Raw genomic sequence first — 14,703 nt, forward strand, 5'->3', positions numbered from 1 at the left:
GTCCGTGCACTTAACCACTACACCAAACTGGCTCTCTTAAAGAGAGAAATGCCTTCTCCAAGCCAGCTGTTGGGGCAGTGGGGGCTTCGGGAGCCATACAGTATGTGTGAAAGAGCCACATGTAGCTCCGGAGCCGCAGTTTGGCCACCCCTGGTCTAGGGGAAAGAGACTTGCCAGGGTCAACACAGGGGAGCAGGCTGGGTCTAATCCCAGCTTCGCTGACCCCACCGAGCTGCCTCTCTCTTTCGGGCAGTCCGGCGCGAAGCCGTTCCCTTCACATCACACAGCGATCGCGGCAAGATCTCCTGGATGTGTGGAATCCAGCTCAAGCCCTACTAGAACGTCCTGTTCTGAGACGCTTTGCATTCCTGGGCACCGGGATCGAATTTCTGAAAGCCCTGTCACAATTCCTATGGAGGGGGGCGCCTGGAACCCTTTCACAATTATGAAGCACAAACCGGGGACTTGTGAGGAGGGCTCGTGGGGGAAGAACCTCCTCCTCCCCCCACAGCTGTTCTCCCTCCCCCCCACTCCCTTCCTCGCCCTCACAGCCTCTCCGCTCTTCCTTCCTCTGGGCACACACCAACTACTTCCTCCCCTTGTCCTCTGTCTTCCTTTCCTCCCTCCCCCACCCCCCATCTTTCTACTTGCTTCTCGACTCCCTGACAAAGTCACCTCAGGTTTCCAAACGAAGCTGCAGCAGCCCTTCTCCATTCCCCAGGCAACTGCAGATTCTTGCCCGGGCCTGTCTGAGCCATCCAAAATTGTGATGCAATCGCACCAGAGCCTGGCGTTTGAAAACTTTGGAATTTTCATCCCTCTAGTAATTTTTTTTAAAAAATTTAATATTTTCCTAGAATGCTGGGTTTGCTCCCCCCCCCCCCCCCCCATCGCTGCCGTTTGTGGGAATGTTTTCTTTTTTAGTTCCTGGCCCTGCTGTGCAGATTCTTTGATCCACAGTCTGGCTCCAGGTTCAGCATCAAATACAGAGGTTTTGTGAACAGAAACGCAGATACGATACATGACAAACCGGGGGGGGGGAACTGCTAAGTTTGTATAGAACAAAGCAGGCTCGACGGAGGGGGGCTTGCAGGGGCCCTGCCTCAACTTCCAGGGGGCCCTGTCGGGTGCAGCCTGCTTCCTCCCACCCCCTTATGTTTTTGCCATGGCTGAGCCAGCGAAGAAGATATTGGATTTATACCCCGCCCTCCACTCCGAAGAGTCTCAGAGCGGCTCACAATCTCCTTTCCCTTCCTCCCCCACAACAGACACCCGGTGAGGTAGATGAAGATATTGAATTTATATCCCGCCCTCCACTCCGAAGAGTCTCAGAGCGGCTCACAATCTCCTTTCCCTTCCTCCCCCACAACAGACACCCGGTGAGGTAGATGAAGATATTGAATTTATATCCCGCCCTCCACTCCGAAGAGTCTCAGAGCGGCTCACAATCTCTTTTACCTTCCCCCGCCCCCCCCCCCCACAACAGACAGCCTGTGAGGTAGATGAAGATATTGGATTTATATCCTGCCCTCCACTCTGAAGAGTCTCAGAGCGGCTCACAATCTCCTTTACCTTCCTCCCCCACAACAGACACCCTGTGAGGTCGATGAAGATATTGGATTTACATCCCGCCATCCACTCCGAAGAGTCTCAGAGCGGCTCACATTCTCCTTTACCTTCCCCCCACCCACAACAGACACCCTGTGAGGTAGATGAACATATTGGATTTATATCCCGCCCTCCACTCTGAAGAGTCTCAGAGCAGCTCACAATCTCCTTTAACTTCCTCCCCCACAACAGACACCCTGTGAGGTGGGTGGGGCTGAGAGGGCTCTCACAGCAGCTGCCCTTTCAAGGACAATCTCTGCCAGAGCTATGCCTGACCCAAGGCCATTCCAGAAGGTGCAAGTGGAGGAGCAGAGAATCCAACCTGGTTCTCCCAGATAAGAGAGCTATGGCTGACCCAAGGCCATTCCAGCAGGTGCAAGTGGAGGAGTGGGGGAATCAAACCTGGTTCTCCCAGATAAGAGAGCTCTGGCTGACCCAAGGCCATTCCAGCAGCTGCAAGTGGAGGAGCGGGGAATCCAACCTGGTTCTCCCAGATAAGAGAGCTATGGCTGACTCAAGGCCATTCCAGCAGCTGCAAGTGGAGGAGCGGAGAATCCAACCTGGTTCTCCCAGATAAGAGAGCTATGGCTGACTCAAGGCCATTCCAGCAGCTGCAAGTGGAGGAGCGGGGAATCCAACCTGGTTCTCCCAGATAAGAGAGCTATGGCTGACTCAAGGCCATTCCAGCAGGTGCAAGTGGAGGAGTGGGGGAATCAAACCTGGTTCTCCCAGATAAGAGAGCTCTGGCTGACCCAAGGTCACTCCAGCAGGTGCGAGTGGAGGAGTGGGGAACCAAACCCGGTTCTCCCAGATAAGAGAGCTCTGGCTGACCCAAGGCCATTCCAGCAGCTGCAAGTGGAGGAGTGGGGAATCCAACTTGGTTCTCCCAGATAAGAGAGCTATGGCTGACCCAAGGCCATTCCAGCAGCTGCAAGTGGAGGAGCGGGGAATCAAACCTGGTTCTCCCAGATAAGAGAGCTATGGCTGACTCAAGGCCATTCCAGCAGCTGCAAGTGGAGGAGCGGGGAATCCAACCTGGTTCTCCCAGATAAGAGAGCTATGGCTGACTCAAGGCCATTCCAGCAGCTGCAAGTGGAGGAGCGGGGAATCCAACCTGGTTCTCCCAGATAAGAGAGCTATGGCTGACTCAAGGCCATTCCAGCAGGTGCAAGTGGAGGAGTGGGGGAATCAAACCTGGTTCTCCCAGATAAGAGAGCTCTGGCTGACCCAAGATCACTCCAGCAGGTGCGAGTGGAGGAGTGGGGAACCAAACCCGGTTCTCCCAGATAAGAGAGCTCTGGCTGACCCAAGGCCATTCCAGCAGCTGCAAGTGGAGGAGTGGGGAATTCAACTTGGTTCTCCCAGATAAGAGAGCTCTGGCTGACCCAAGGCCATTCCAGCAGCTGCAAGTGGAGGAGCGGGGAATCAAACCTGGTTCTCCCAGATAAGAGAGCTATGGCTGACTCAAGGCCATTCCAGCAGCTGCAAGTGGAGGAGCGGGGAATCCAACCTGGTTCTCCCAGATAAGAGAGCTATGGCTGACTCAAGGCCATTCCAGCAGCTGCAAGTGGAGGAGCGGGGAATCCAACCTGGTTCTCCCAGATAAGAGAGCTATGGCTGACTCAAGGCCATTCCAGCAGGTGCAAGTGGAGGAGTGGGGGAATCAAACCTGGTTCTCCCAGATAAGAGAGCTCTGGCTGACCCAAGGTCACTCCAGCAGGTGCGAGTGGAGGAGTGGGGAACCAAACCCGGTTCTCCCAGATAAGAGAGCTCTGGCTGTCCCAAGGCCATTCCAGCAGCTGCAAGTGGAGGAGTGGGGAATCCAACTTGGTTCTCCCAGATAAGAGAGCTATGGCTGACCCAAGGCCATTCCAGCAGGTGCAAGTGGAGGAGTGGGGAATCCAACTTGGTTCTCCCAGATAAGAGAGCTCTGGCTGACCCAAGGCCATTCCAGCAGCTGCAAGTGGAGGAGTGGGGAATCCAACTTGGTTCTCCCAGATAAGAGAGCTATGGGTGGCCCAAGGCCATTCCAGCAGGTGCAAGTGGAGGAGTGGGGAATCCAACCTGGTTCTCCCAGATAAGAGAGCTATGGGTGGCCCAAGGCCATTCCAGAAGGTGCAAGTGGAGGAGTGGGGAATCCAACCTGGTTATCCCAGATAAGAGAGCTCTGGCTGACCCAAGGCCATTCCAGCAGGTGCAAGTGGAGGAGTGGGGAATCCAACCTGGTTCTCCCAGATAAGAGAGCTATGGGTGGCCCAAGGCCATTCCAGAAGGTGCAAGTGGAGGAGTGGGGAATCCAACCTGGTTCTCCCAGATAAGAGAGCTCTGGCTGACCCAAGGTCACTCCAGCAGGTGCGAGTGGAGGAGTGGGGAACCAAACCCGGTTCTCCCAGATAAGAGAGCTATGGGTGGCCCAAGGCCATTCCAGAAGGTGCAAGTGGAGGAGCGGGGAACCAAACCCGGTTCTCCCAGATAAGTCCGCACACTTAACCGCTACACCAAACTGGCTCTCCGAAGTGCCGTCGTCGGTGGCAGCTGGAGCCGAGAGAGCTGAGCAGGGCACTGGGCACTGCGGCAGCAAAAGCAGCAGGTGGAGAGGAGGGGGGCAGAGGAGCGGGAGGTGGAGGAAGCCACATGGAATGGACCAGGGAAGGAAGAATGGATGGAGCTGCGGGGTGGGGGAGAGGGAGGTGGAAGGAAACCCCCCTGCTGGCACGCAAGGTACAGTCCCTTCTTCACTCCAAAGTTTTGGGCTTGGTTGCCTCCACTCGGCCACTTCCAGAGCCTCCAATTTTTGCCTCCGCCCCAGAAAGCTTCTGAGAACGGCAAGCCCCGCAGCGGATGGGAAAAGGTGCCCCTCTCTGACTTTTTAGAAAGCCCCCCGACTTTTAAAATCCTGGCTACACCCCTGTAGCAAAGGAGCCCTAGAAATTCATCAGAAGTATGGTGTCCAGATCACGTGGTGTGATGGTATCGCTTTACTCTGCTAAGGTAAGACTTCATCTGGAGTATTGTGTTCAGTTTGGGGCACCACATTTTAAGAAGGATACAGAGAAGCTGGAACAGGTCCAGAGGAGGACGATGAAGATGGTGAGGGGTCTGGAGACCAAGTCCTATGAGGAAAGGTTGAAGGAGCTGGGCATGTTTAGCCTGGAGAGAAGGCGGCTGAGAGGTGATATGATCACCATCTTCAAGTCCTTGAAGGGCTGTCCTATAGAGGATGGGGTGGAATTGTTTTCTGGGGCCCCGGAAGGTAGGACCAGAACCAATGGGTTGAAATCAAATCAAAAGAGTTTCCGGCTCAACATTAGGAAGAACTTCCTGACCGTTAGAGCGATTCCTCAGTGTAACAGTCTTCCTCGGGAGGTGGTGGGCTCTCCTTCCTTGGAGGTTTTTCAACAGAGGCTAGAAGGCCATCTGACAGCAGTGAAGATCCTGTGAATTTAGGGGGAGGTATTTGTGACATTCCTGCATTGTGCAGGGGGTTGGACTAGATGACCTGAGAGGTCCCTTCCAACTCTATGATTCTATGAATTCAGTCTGATGTCCCCAATAAGTCCTTATGAGAAATCCCTTTCTCATGTTAACTCCAAGTACCTTAAGATACGTCTAAAGGATACCCCGTCTCATCTAGTCCCAGAGAGAGTTTGCCTCTTTGCATCAGCTGCTGGGGAGGACGGGCAATCCTGCTTGCGGGAGGCGGCTGGTCGGCCACGGTGTGAACAGAATGCTGGATTTGATGGGCCTTTGGTCTTATCTGGAACAATGACGACAACAATCTCTGTGGCCAATCCCTAGAATATTGTAATTCCAGCTACAAATGCTTGCACTATGTCTACTTGAATGAATACAGGTGGGAGCTTCCACAGCCAACAGATACTCATGACTGTAAAGGCTGCAGCCAGAGCCTAAAAGCTGAAGAAGGCATCTTCACCGAATTCTTGACTTTGCTGCGGCGTCCATCCCTTTTTGACTCTTCAATGATCCACTTCAGGATAATTTTGGAATAGAAGAAGATGAAAATATTGGATTTATATCCCGTCTCAGAGTGGCTCACAATCTCCTTTCCCTTCCTCCCCCACAACAGACACCCTGTGAGGTAGATGAACATATTGGATTTATATCCTGCCCTCCACTTCGAAGAGTCTCAGATTGGCTCACAATCTCCTTTACCTTCCTCCCCCACAACAGACACCCTGTGAGGTGGGTGGGACTGAGAGGGCTCTCACAGCAGCTGCCCTTTCAAGGACAACCTCTGCCAGAGCTATGGCTGACCCAAGGCCATTCCAGCAGGGGCAAGTGGAGGAGTGGGGAATCAAACCCGGTTCTCCCAGATAAGAGAGCTATGGTTGACCCAAGGCCATTCCAGCTGCTGCAAGTGGAGGAGTGGAGAATCAAACCCTGTTCTCCCAGATAAGAGAGCTATGGCTGACCCAAGGCCATTCCAGCAGGGGCAAGTGGAGGAGTGGGGAATCAAACCCTGTTCTCCCAGATAAGAGAGCTATGGCTGACCCAAGACCATTCCAGCAGGGGCAAGTGGAGGAGTGGGGAATCAAACCCGGTTCTCCCAGATAAGAGAGCTATGGCTGACCAAAGGCCATTCCAGCAGGGGCAAGTGGAGGAGTGGGGAATCAAACCTGGTTCTCCCAGATAAGAGACCTCTGGCTGACCCAAGGCCATTCCAGCTGCTGCAAGTGGAGGAGTGGGGAATCAAACCTGGTTCTCCCAGATAAGAGAGCTCTGGCTGACCCAAGGCCATTCCAGCAGCTGCAAGTGGAGGAGTGGGGAATCAAACCCGGTTCTCCCAGATAAGAGAGCGATGGCTGACCCAAGGCCATTCCAGCAGCTGCAAGTGGAGGAGTGGGGAATCAAACCCAGTTCTCCCAGATAAGAGAGCTATGGCTGACCCAAGGCCATTCCAGCAGGGGCAAGTGGAGGAGTGGGGAATCAAACCTGGTTCTCCCAGATAAGAGAGCTCTGGCTGACCCAAGGCCATTCCAGCAGGGGCAAGTGGAGGAGTGGGGAATCAAACCTGGTTCTCCCAGATAAGAGAGCTATGGCTGACCCAAGGCCATTCCAGCAGGGGCAAGTGGAGGAGTGGGGAATCATACCCGGTTCTCCCAGATAAGAGAGCTCTGGCTGACCCAAGGCCATTCCAGCAGCTGCAAGTGGAGGAGTGGGGAATCAAACCTAGTTCTCCCAGATAAGAGAGCTCTGGCTGACCCAAGGCCATCCCAGCAGCTGCAAGTGGAGGAGTGGGGAATCCAACCCGGTTCTCCCAGATAAGAGAGCTATGGCTGACCCAAGGCCATTCCAGCAGCTGCAAGTGGAGGAGTGGGGAATCAAACCCAGTTCTCCCAGATAAGAGTCCGCGCACTTCACCGCTACACCAAATAGGACTTGGACTGTGCACTGATATTGTTTATGGACATTATTTGTTCAGTCTTATGGACAGTGCCCGTTTGTCAGCCACGTTTATTTTCTTTATTACAATACACCAGAGGTTGGATACAGAAACTGTCGTCATCATTGTTCCTTATTCCAGCATTATTGTCCTACACGGTTTTCCGTCCTTTCCCAACGATTTCAAACTGTGGTTTTTACTTGGTTTTGCTTGATCCTTTGGTCTTACCCAGCAGGGCTCTTCTTAGATCAGATCTTGGAAGCTGAGCAGGATCAGCTCTGGTTAGTACTTGGATGGGAGACCACCAAGCAAGCCCTGGGTCGCTATGCAGAGGTAAGCAATGGCAAACCGCCTCCGTTCCTCTCTTGCTGTCACCTGTATGGCCCAGGCTAGCCTGATCTCATCAGTTCTCAGAAGCTAAGCAGGGTCAGCCCTCATTACCATTTGGATGAGAGACTTCCAAGGAAGTCAAGGGTCGCTGCGAAAAAGCAGGCAATGGCATATCACCCCTGAACACCTCTTGGTTTGAACACTCCACCGAGTCACCTTAATTCAGCTGTGTGACTCGACAGCAAAAAAAGGGAAAAAAAGAGGGGGGGGGAATATGGACTGCTGGATGGGACGCCTTGAAGAAGGGACTTGCTCGCATACTGAACTTGTTTTAAAGTCCAAGAACGTTGGGAAATGATCCCTATTTGCCTCAAGAAAGAAAAAGGTAAAGGTAGTCCCCATGTGCAAGCACCGGTCGTTTTCGACTCTGGGGTGACGTTGCTTTTACGTTTTCACGGCAGACTTTTTACGGGGTGGTTTGCCATTGCCTTCCCCAGTCATCTACGCTTTCCCCCCCAGCAAGCTGGGGACTCATTTTACCGACCTCAGAAGGAAGGAAGGCTGAGTCAACCTGGAGCCGGCAACCTGAATCCAGCTTCTGCCGGAATCGAACTCAGGTCGTGAGCAGAGAGTTCAGACCGCAGTACTGCTGCTTTACCACTCTGTGCCACGGGGCCGCTCAGCAAGCTTTTGACTGGGGTATAATTACTCCATGGAACATTTGTTCCCCAATCCTGTTGAGGGCTTATTATTTCTGGTAATCTTCCCACCCCAGAAAGAAAATTTGGTGTAGTGATTAAGTGTGCAGACTCTAATCTGGGAGAACAAGCTGGGTACTCATTTTACTGACCTCAGAAGGATGGAAGGCTGAGTCAACCTTGGGCCCGCTCCCTGAATCCAGCTTCTGCTGGAATTGAACTCAGGTCCTGAGCAGAGAGTTCAGACCGCAGTACTGCTGCTTTACCACTCTGCGCCGCTGGGGAGGGGAAGGAAGGGATAAAAGTGGTCGCCGGGTTGGTGATTTCTAGGTGTTGGGTGACTCTCTTTGCCTTGTGTTCATTGCATCAAGAAAGAAAAAGGTAAAGGTAGTCCCCATGTGCAAGCACCGGTTGTTTTCGTCTCTGGGGTGACGTTGCTTTCACAACGTTTTCATGGCAGACTTTTGACGGGGTGGTTTGCCATTGCCTTCCCCAGTCATCTGCACTTTCCCCCCAGCAAGCTGGGTCCTCATTTGACCGACCACAGAAGAATGGAAGGCTGAGTCAACCTGAAGCCGGCTACCTGAAACCAGCTTCTGCTGGGATCGAACTCAGGTTGTGAGCAGAGGGCTCCGACCGCAGTACTGCACCTTTACCACTCTGCGCCACGGGGCTCTTTTGCGTCAAGAACTCAATGTGAATTACAAGGGGCGAAGATGTGACTTCTTTTCACAAAAATGCAATTCATTGTGTTTTGACTACGGCTCGCTGTGTCGTTACAGTGAAAGAACCCCCACCTGAGAACAACTGCGCGTGGAAAGTCTGGGACGGAGCCACAAATTTTCACCACGGGTCAGGACTCGACAAAAGAAGGATCGCTTTACGGAGGAACGATGACCGGTAATTACTATTTTAGAAGGGAGGCCACTAAATAAATAACACCCAGGTTATCTGAGTAATGACGGCAACTGGAAACGTGACAGGTGAGAGAGAGGGGGAGGCGCAGGTACGGTTGTTTGTTTATGCTGCTTTGTATAATGAAAATAAATAGTTCTAAAAAATTATCTGAGGCCTATGCGCAACCAGGGCTTAATCGAGTTCTGCTTTGCCCCTTAGGAACTGAATCCTGGAACAAAGGCCTTTTTCTCCATCATTTTTTGCTGCTTGCAGAAACCCACGTTAGCGTTAAGAGGAGCACTTGCGGCCTGACCCATTAATCAGCATCTGCACGTTCAGCACAAATGCAAATTGCTCCTCGTGGTTCCCCCTCCCCCCGTCCACTTGTCATGTTTATAATTTGCCCCCAGACAACTTTATACTCTCGCTCCTATGAATATCCATAGACAGGTGAGATGCTTTGCATATTCTCGTGTAAGGTCAGAATCAGCTGCAGGGGTCCAAAGTCCACGATTCCCGGGCCACTGCTTTGAATAACCTTCCTCTTTTAAAGAAGAGAATGGAATTCACAATCCCTCCCTGTTCTTTTAAGACAGTGTTCCCACCACGTGAAGTAGGTGTTAGTCAAGAATAGGGGTGGCCAAACTGTGGCTCGGGAGCCACACGTGGCTCTTTCACAAATATTGTGTGGTTCTTGAAGCCCCCACCACCTCATCGGTTAGCTTGAATGCATTTAAAGTTAAAGTTGCTTTCTTTCTACCTCTCCCTCCTCCCATCTACCTTCCTTCCTTCCTTTTTTCCTTCCTTCCTCGTCTTGGGGCTCTCAAACACAAGTTTGGCCACTCCTACTCTCGGATCATAAGAAAGACCGAGCACAGAAGAATGAACAGATGCTTTTGAGCTGCAATGCTGGAGAAGAATCTTGAGAGTCCCTTGGACTGCAAGAAGATCCAATCAGTCAGTCCTAAGAGAAATCAACCCTGATTGCTCCCTGGAAGGTCAGTTCTGCCCCTGCTGAAGCTCAAATACTTTGGCCACCAGATGAGAAGGGATCACTCCCTGGAGAAGACCCTGATGCTGGGAAAGACAGAAGGCAAAAGAAGAAGGGGACGGCAAAGGATGAGATGGCCAGAAGACGTTGCTGATGTAACGAACACGAATTTGAGCAGACTTCGGGTGGAAGACGGGAGGGCCTGGCATGATTTGTTCCATGGGGTCGCAAAGAGTTGGACTTGACTGTGTGACTGAACTACAAACTTTAGAAATTCATAACCAGTCTCACCCCCCCCCTCACCGTACTGTCATAGAGGTGGATTGCTAAAGATGTCTCTCTCTCTTGTTCCTTTTTTGTCCAATGAACAACATCCGGGCCCCCAACAGTAGAGACACTACGGGATATTTCTGCGCTCTTCTTCCTCTCCAAACCCCACCGAGTGCCTCTCTTTCCTCACCTTCGTTCCCTGCAGATTTCTGGCTTCTTGCTTGTGCTTCTGCAGTTCCTTCTGCAAATTTGACAGAGCTAAGGTTACAATGATACCTTCGCGTCGTCGTTCCCAAACCAGCCCCACCTCTCCCAGCCCTACACAGTTCTGCCCCTGCCCCCTTTAAAATAAATCTCTTGTTCCTGAAAAAAAAAAAGATCAAAGCAAAATTTGAGAGCAGGATTTATTCTAGGGAGCCTGAAAGAACCACAAAGAAGAAATCCATTCCTCCGTTAAGCCTCGCTCCCCCACCCCCACCCCCGCGGGCATCCACTGTTCCCTTAAGCGCTCAACACTCACCAGCAAAGAGGGGAAGCTGTCGATTCCTTCAAATCCCCCTTTCAGTCAAGAGCTGCGAACGCAGCTTCCCGCAACAGTTCTGGGCTCCCAGCCAACCCCCGGCACAGGCCCCAGATGCAGCAGACGCGACAGAGGAGTCCGCTTTTCCCTCCGCCAGTTTTATCTCCCCAGCGAATACATTTGTGACCAGACGTGGGCAGAAACCTCAAGCGTCACCCTGGATAGTTTTCCAAACACAGCTCAATGTTTCAGGACAGGACTGAACAATGTATAGAGAGCTTGGCTTCATAGTCTTCTGTGGCCACCTCTGGTCTAGACTTGCATGTTAGATCTAGGGCAGGGGTGGGGAACCTCCATCCCGAGGGCCGTATACGGCCCTCGAGGTCACTTAGTGTGGCCTTCGGGGATTGCTGGACCGAACTGAGCCGTGTGGCAGCCTCCCTGGGGCCTGGCTGGCCAGTGAGGATCGTGGGGCCCAGCTATGCTGTGCGGCAGCCTCCCTGGGGCCTGGCTGGCCAGCGAGGATTGTCAGGCCCAGCCGCACTGTGCAGCAGCCTCCCCAGGGCCAGGCAGGGATCACAGGGCCCAGATGTACCATGCGGCAGCCTCCCGGGGCCTGGCTGGCCGGCCAGAATTGCTGCAGGGCCTGGAAAAGTTACTGTCCCAGTTCAGTTTGCACTCGATTATCCCAGAGGCTGTGGCCTAATATGCTAATGAGTGTGTGACCTAATATGCTAATATTAGGGGATGTGGTCTAATATGCTACTGAGTTCCTGCTGGGCTTTTTCTACAAAAAAGCCCTGGACCTATGCATTTGCCTAGGGCGGTGGGCCATGTGTGTATGTGTGTGTGTATGCCAGATTAGGCTCTCCCCACATGACTTCAAATAGAAAAACAATTATTTGCATTAATTTTGCTGGCCTGAATCATTCTCCCTTGGAGGAGCACTGTTTTTCAAGTTGATCATTTTTTATGGCCCGTGAATGATGTTATAAATATCGATATGGCCCTTGGCAGAAAAAAGGTTCCCCACCCTTGATCTAGGGCTTTCCCAGTTCAGAAAAGTGACTGCACAGAGAAACCCATGGCAGACTTGGAGTTGGGGGAATTGGGTTAACCGATCACTTCCTTCATTTTGTATCTTATTTTTTTTTTTAAAAGACATCATTTGCCGTTCAACTCCAAAGCGCTATCCCCAAACGTAGCTGTCTCTCTTCTCACAACCCTCTAATGGTCCATCCCCTTAAAACGCAGCTCGCCCCACTCCCCTCCCCCAGTAGTTTCCAGCTTTCTCGGCCTCACCGCCTGACTTCAGCCTGCAGCTTACCTTGAGCTCCTGATTCTCCTCCATGCTCTGGTCCAGTCGGCTTCGGGTTATAATCTGAATGCAAAACGTTGCTGTTACTGACGGGCGGGGGCAACCTACACGAGCCGTTTCCGAAGGCGGAGGGGGGGTTCTCACTCACCAGCTGCTCTTCAGGGCAGGCCTCCCGCTCACAAAGGGAAAAGGACCTCTCTTGCTCGTCCTCAGGTAGCGACCCGTTGAGCAGCAAGGCCTGGCAAAAGATGAAAGGGGAGAGGGATGTGCCCTGGCAGGTGCTTCCCTGGAAACACGCCAGGGAGAAATGCAGCTTCACCTGGAGAATGTCAGGGCAGAAAGTATGCCTTTGTCCAGGGCTTCTTTTGTAGCAGGAGGAAAAGGGAAGAGAAAGGTCCCCTGTGCAAGCACCAGTCGTTTCCGACTCTGGGGTGACGTTGCTCTCACAACGTTTTCACGGCAGACTTTTTACGGGGTGGTTTGCCATTGCCTTCCCCAGTCCTCTACGCTTTTCCCCCAGCAAGCTGGGGACTCCTTTGACCGACCTCGTAAGGATGGAAGGCTGAGTCAACCTTGAGCTGGCTACCTGAAAACCCAGCTTCCGCCGGGGATCGAACTCAGGTCGTGAGCTAGAGCTTAAGACTGCAGTAGTGCAGGTTTAACACTCTGCGCCACGGGGCTCTGTAGCAGGAACTCCTTTGCATATTAGGCCACACACACCTGATGTAGCCAATCCTCCAAGAGCTTACAGAGCTTTTAGTGCAGGGCCTACTGTAAGCTCCAGGAGGATTGGCTACATCAGGGGTGGGGGTGGCCTAATATGCAAAGGAGTTCCTGCTACAAAAAAAAAGCCTTGCCTATGAGGTGCGGCCTCATTTGGACTACTGTGTACAATTCTGGTCACCGAACTGCAAAAGAGTTATTATAGCTTTGGAAAAAGTCCAGAAAAGGGCAACTAGAATGATTCAAGGGTTGGAACACTTTCCCTATGAAGAGAGGTTAAAACGCTTAGGGCTCTTTAGCTTGGAGAAACATCGACTGAGGGGTGACATGATAGAGGTTTACAAGATTATACATGGGATAGAGAAGGTAGAGAAAGAACTGCTTTTCTCCCTTTCTCACAATATGAGAACTGTGGACGCTCAATGAAATTGCTGAGCAATCAGATTAGAATGGATAAAAGAAAGTACTTCTTCACCCAAAGGGTGATTAACACATTGAATTCACTGCCAAAGGAGGTGGTGACAGCTGCAAGCATAGACAGCTTCAAGAGGGGATTGGATAAACATCTGGAGCAGAGGTCCATCAGTGGCTATTAGCTGAGTATAGCTGGAATGCTCTGTCTGGGGCAAGTGATGCTCTGTATTCTTGGTGCTTGCGGGGGCACAGTGGGAGGGCTTCTACTGTCCTGGCCCCACCGATGGACCTCCTGATGGTACTTGGGTTTTTTGGCCACTGTGTGACAGATTGTTGGACTGGATGGGCCATTGGCCTGATCCGACATGGCTTCTCTTATATCCATTTCAACAACTGACACTCAGCTGTGGTGGGGAGGAATGAGAGCGATCTTTAGATGAACAAGATAAGAATCCAGTTGCACCTTAGAGAACGACAAGATTTAGGGGGTATGAGCTCTCAAGAGCCAAAGCTCCCTTCAAAAACTCATGCCCTGAAAGTTCTGTCAGTCTTGAAAGTCCTACCAGATCCAAATCTGTTTCTTCTTCTCCAGACCAAAAGGGCTACCCTTTGAAGCTATCCTTAGATGACATCTTAAAAAAACGAAAGGCAAGGAAAGAGGCTGCTGCTGCGGTGGAGGCCCTTTTGGGGGCAAAGTCTGACAAGCCTCCAGGAAAGGAGAATCTAAACAACAAATTTAGAATGGCTCGCTGCTTGGGAAGCTCACTTGGCAGAAGGGCTCTGGGATGGCCAGGCTGCTGGGACTGGTGGGAACGTTGCCTTCGCTAAGCATTCCCCAGGAATTGTTCTGGAGGTGGCATTTGACGAGTGGTCCAAAGGGACGATGTGCCCAGAAATTAAAACCTAGTCCGTTTTCGCACACAGTGTCACGGCCCGAGTCTCTGACACGAAGCTGCGGCTGCTATCGTCCTGGCAACGAGCCAGGACCTCTCGCAGACAGCTCAGGCGAAGCACAGGGAGTGGTCGTAAAACAGTCCAGTTGATTGATAACGTAAACAGGCAGGCTGGAGGGTGAGACGGAAGCTTGGTCAGGGAAGCCGAGAGTCAGAAGCCGGGGAGCCGAGCCGAAAGTCAGAAGCCGGGAAACAGAGCCGAGAGTCAGAAGCCGGGAAGCAAAGCCGAGATCAAACGATACCTAAGCCAGTCCGATAAGCAAAGCCAGAGTCCAGAATACCAGTCTATGAGTCAGGCCGGGTCAGGAATGCACAGGTTCTTTCCGAAGCAAGGGGTGCGAGACGCAGACACATCCAAGGGTGTTCGCTTGTTGCCAGCACAGTTTGGCCTGAGGCCAGGATCCCAGATATACTGCTGGCTAATTGGCTCGTTAGAACTCCGGGCTCAGATCTCTTCTAGCCCGCATGCGCGCCTCTCTACGCCTGTTCCTGAATTCCAGGCGTCTCCTCTCGCGCAGGCGGGCCCCAGGTGTTGGTGAGTCTGGGGGAGATGAGCTAGTACCTGGTGTGGCCAGAT

The 14,703-nt window shown here is 52.3% G+C and overlaps 1 protein-coding gene across 4 annotated transcripts in view; it reads right to left on the reverse strand.

Moving 5' to 3' along the window:
• DIXDC1 (DIX domain containing 1) overlaps window positions 1-14,703 on the reverse strand; it is a 158,628-nt gene that overhangs the window by 17,317 nt on the left and 126,608 nt on the right. For all 4 annotated transcript variants that reach the window (XM_060251355.1, XM_060251354.1, XM_060251353.1 and 1 more), the window contains 3 exons: window positions 12,185-12,274; window positions 12,046-12,099; window positions 10,389-10,439 (listed from right to left, as the gene is read on the reverse strand). In XM_060251355.1, coding sequence (XP_060107338.1) covers window positions 10,389-10,439; window positions 12,046-12,099; window positions 12,185-12,274 — 195 coding nt within the window. The remainder of the gene's footprint in view (window positions 1-10,388; window positions 10,440-12,045; window positions 12,100-12,184; window positions 12,275-14,703) is intronic.

This window comes from Heteronotia binoei, chromosome 12 (assembly GCF_032191835.1).
Source record: "Heteronotia binoei isolate CCM8104 ecotype False Entrance Well chromosome 12, APGP_CSIRO_Hbin_v1, whole genome shotgun sequence".
In the NCBI taxonomy this organism is placed as follows: domain Eukaryota; kingdom Metazoa; phylum Chordata; class Lepidosauria; order Squamata; family Gekkonidae; genus Heteronotia; species Heteronotia binoei.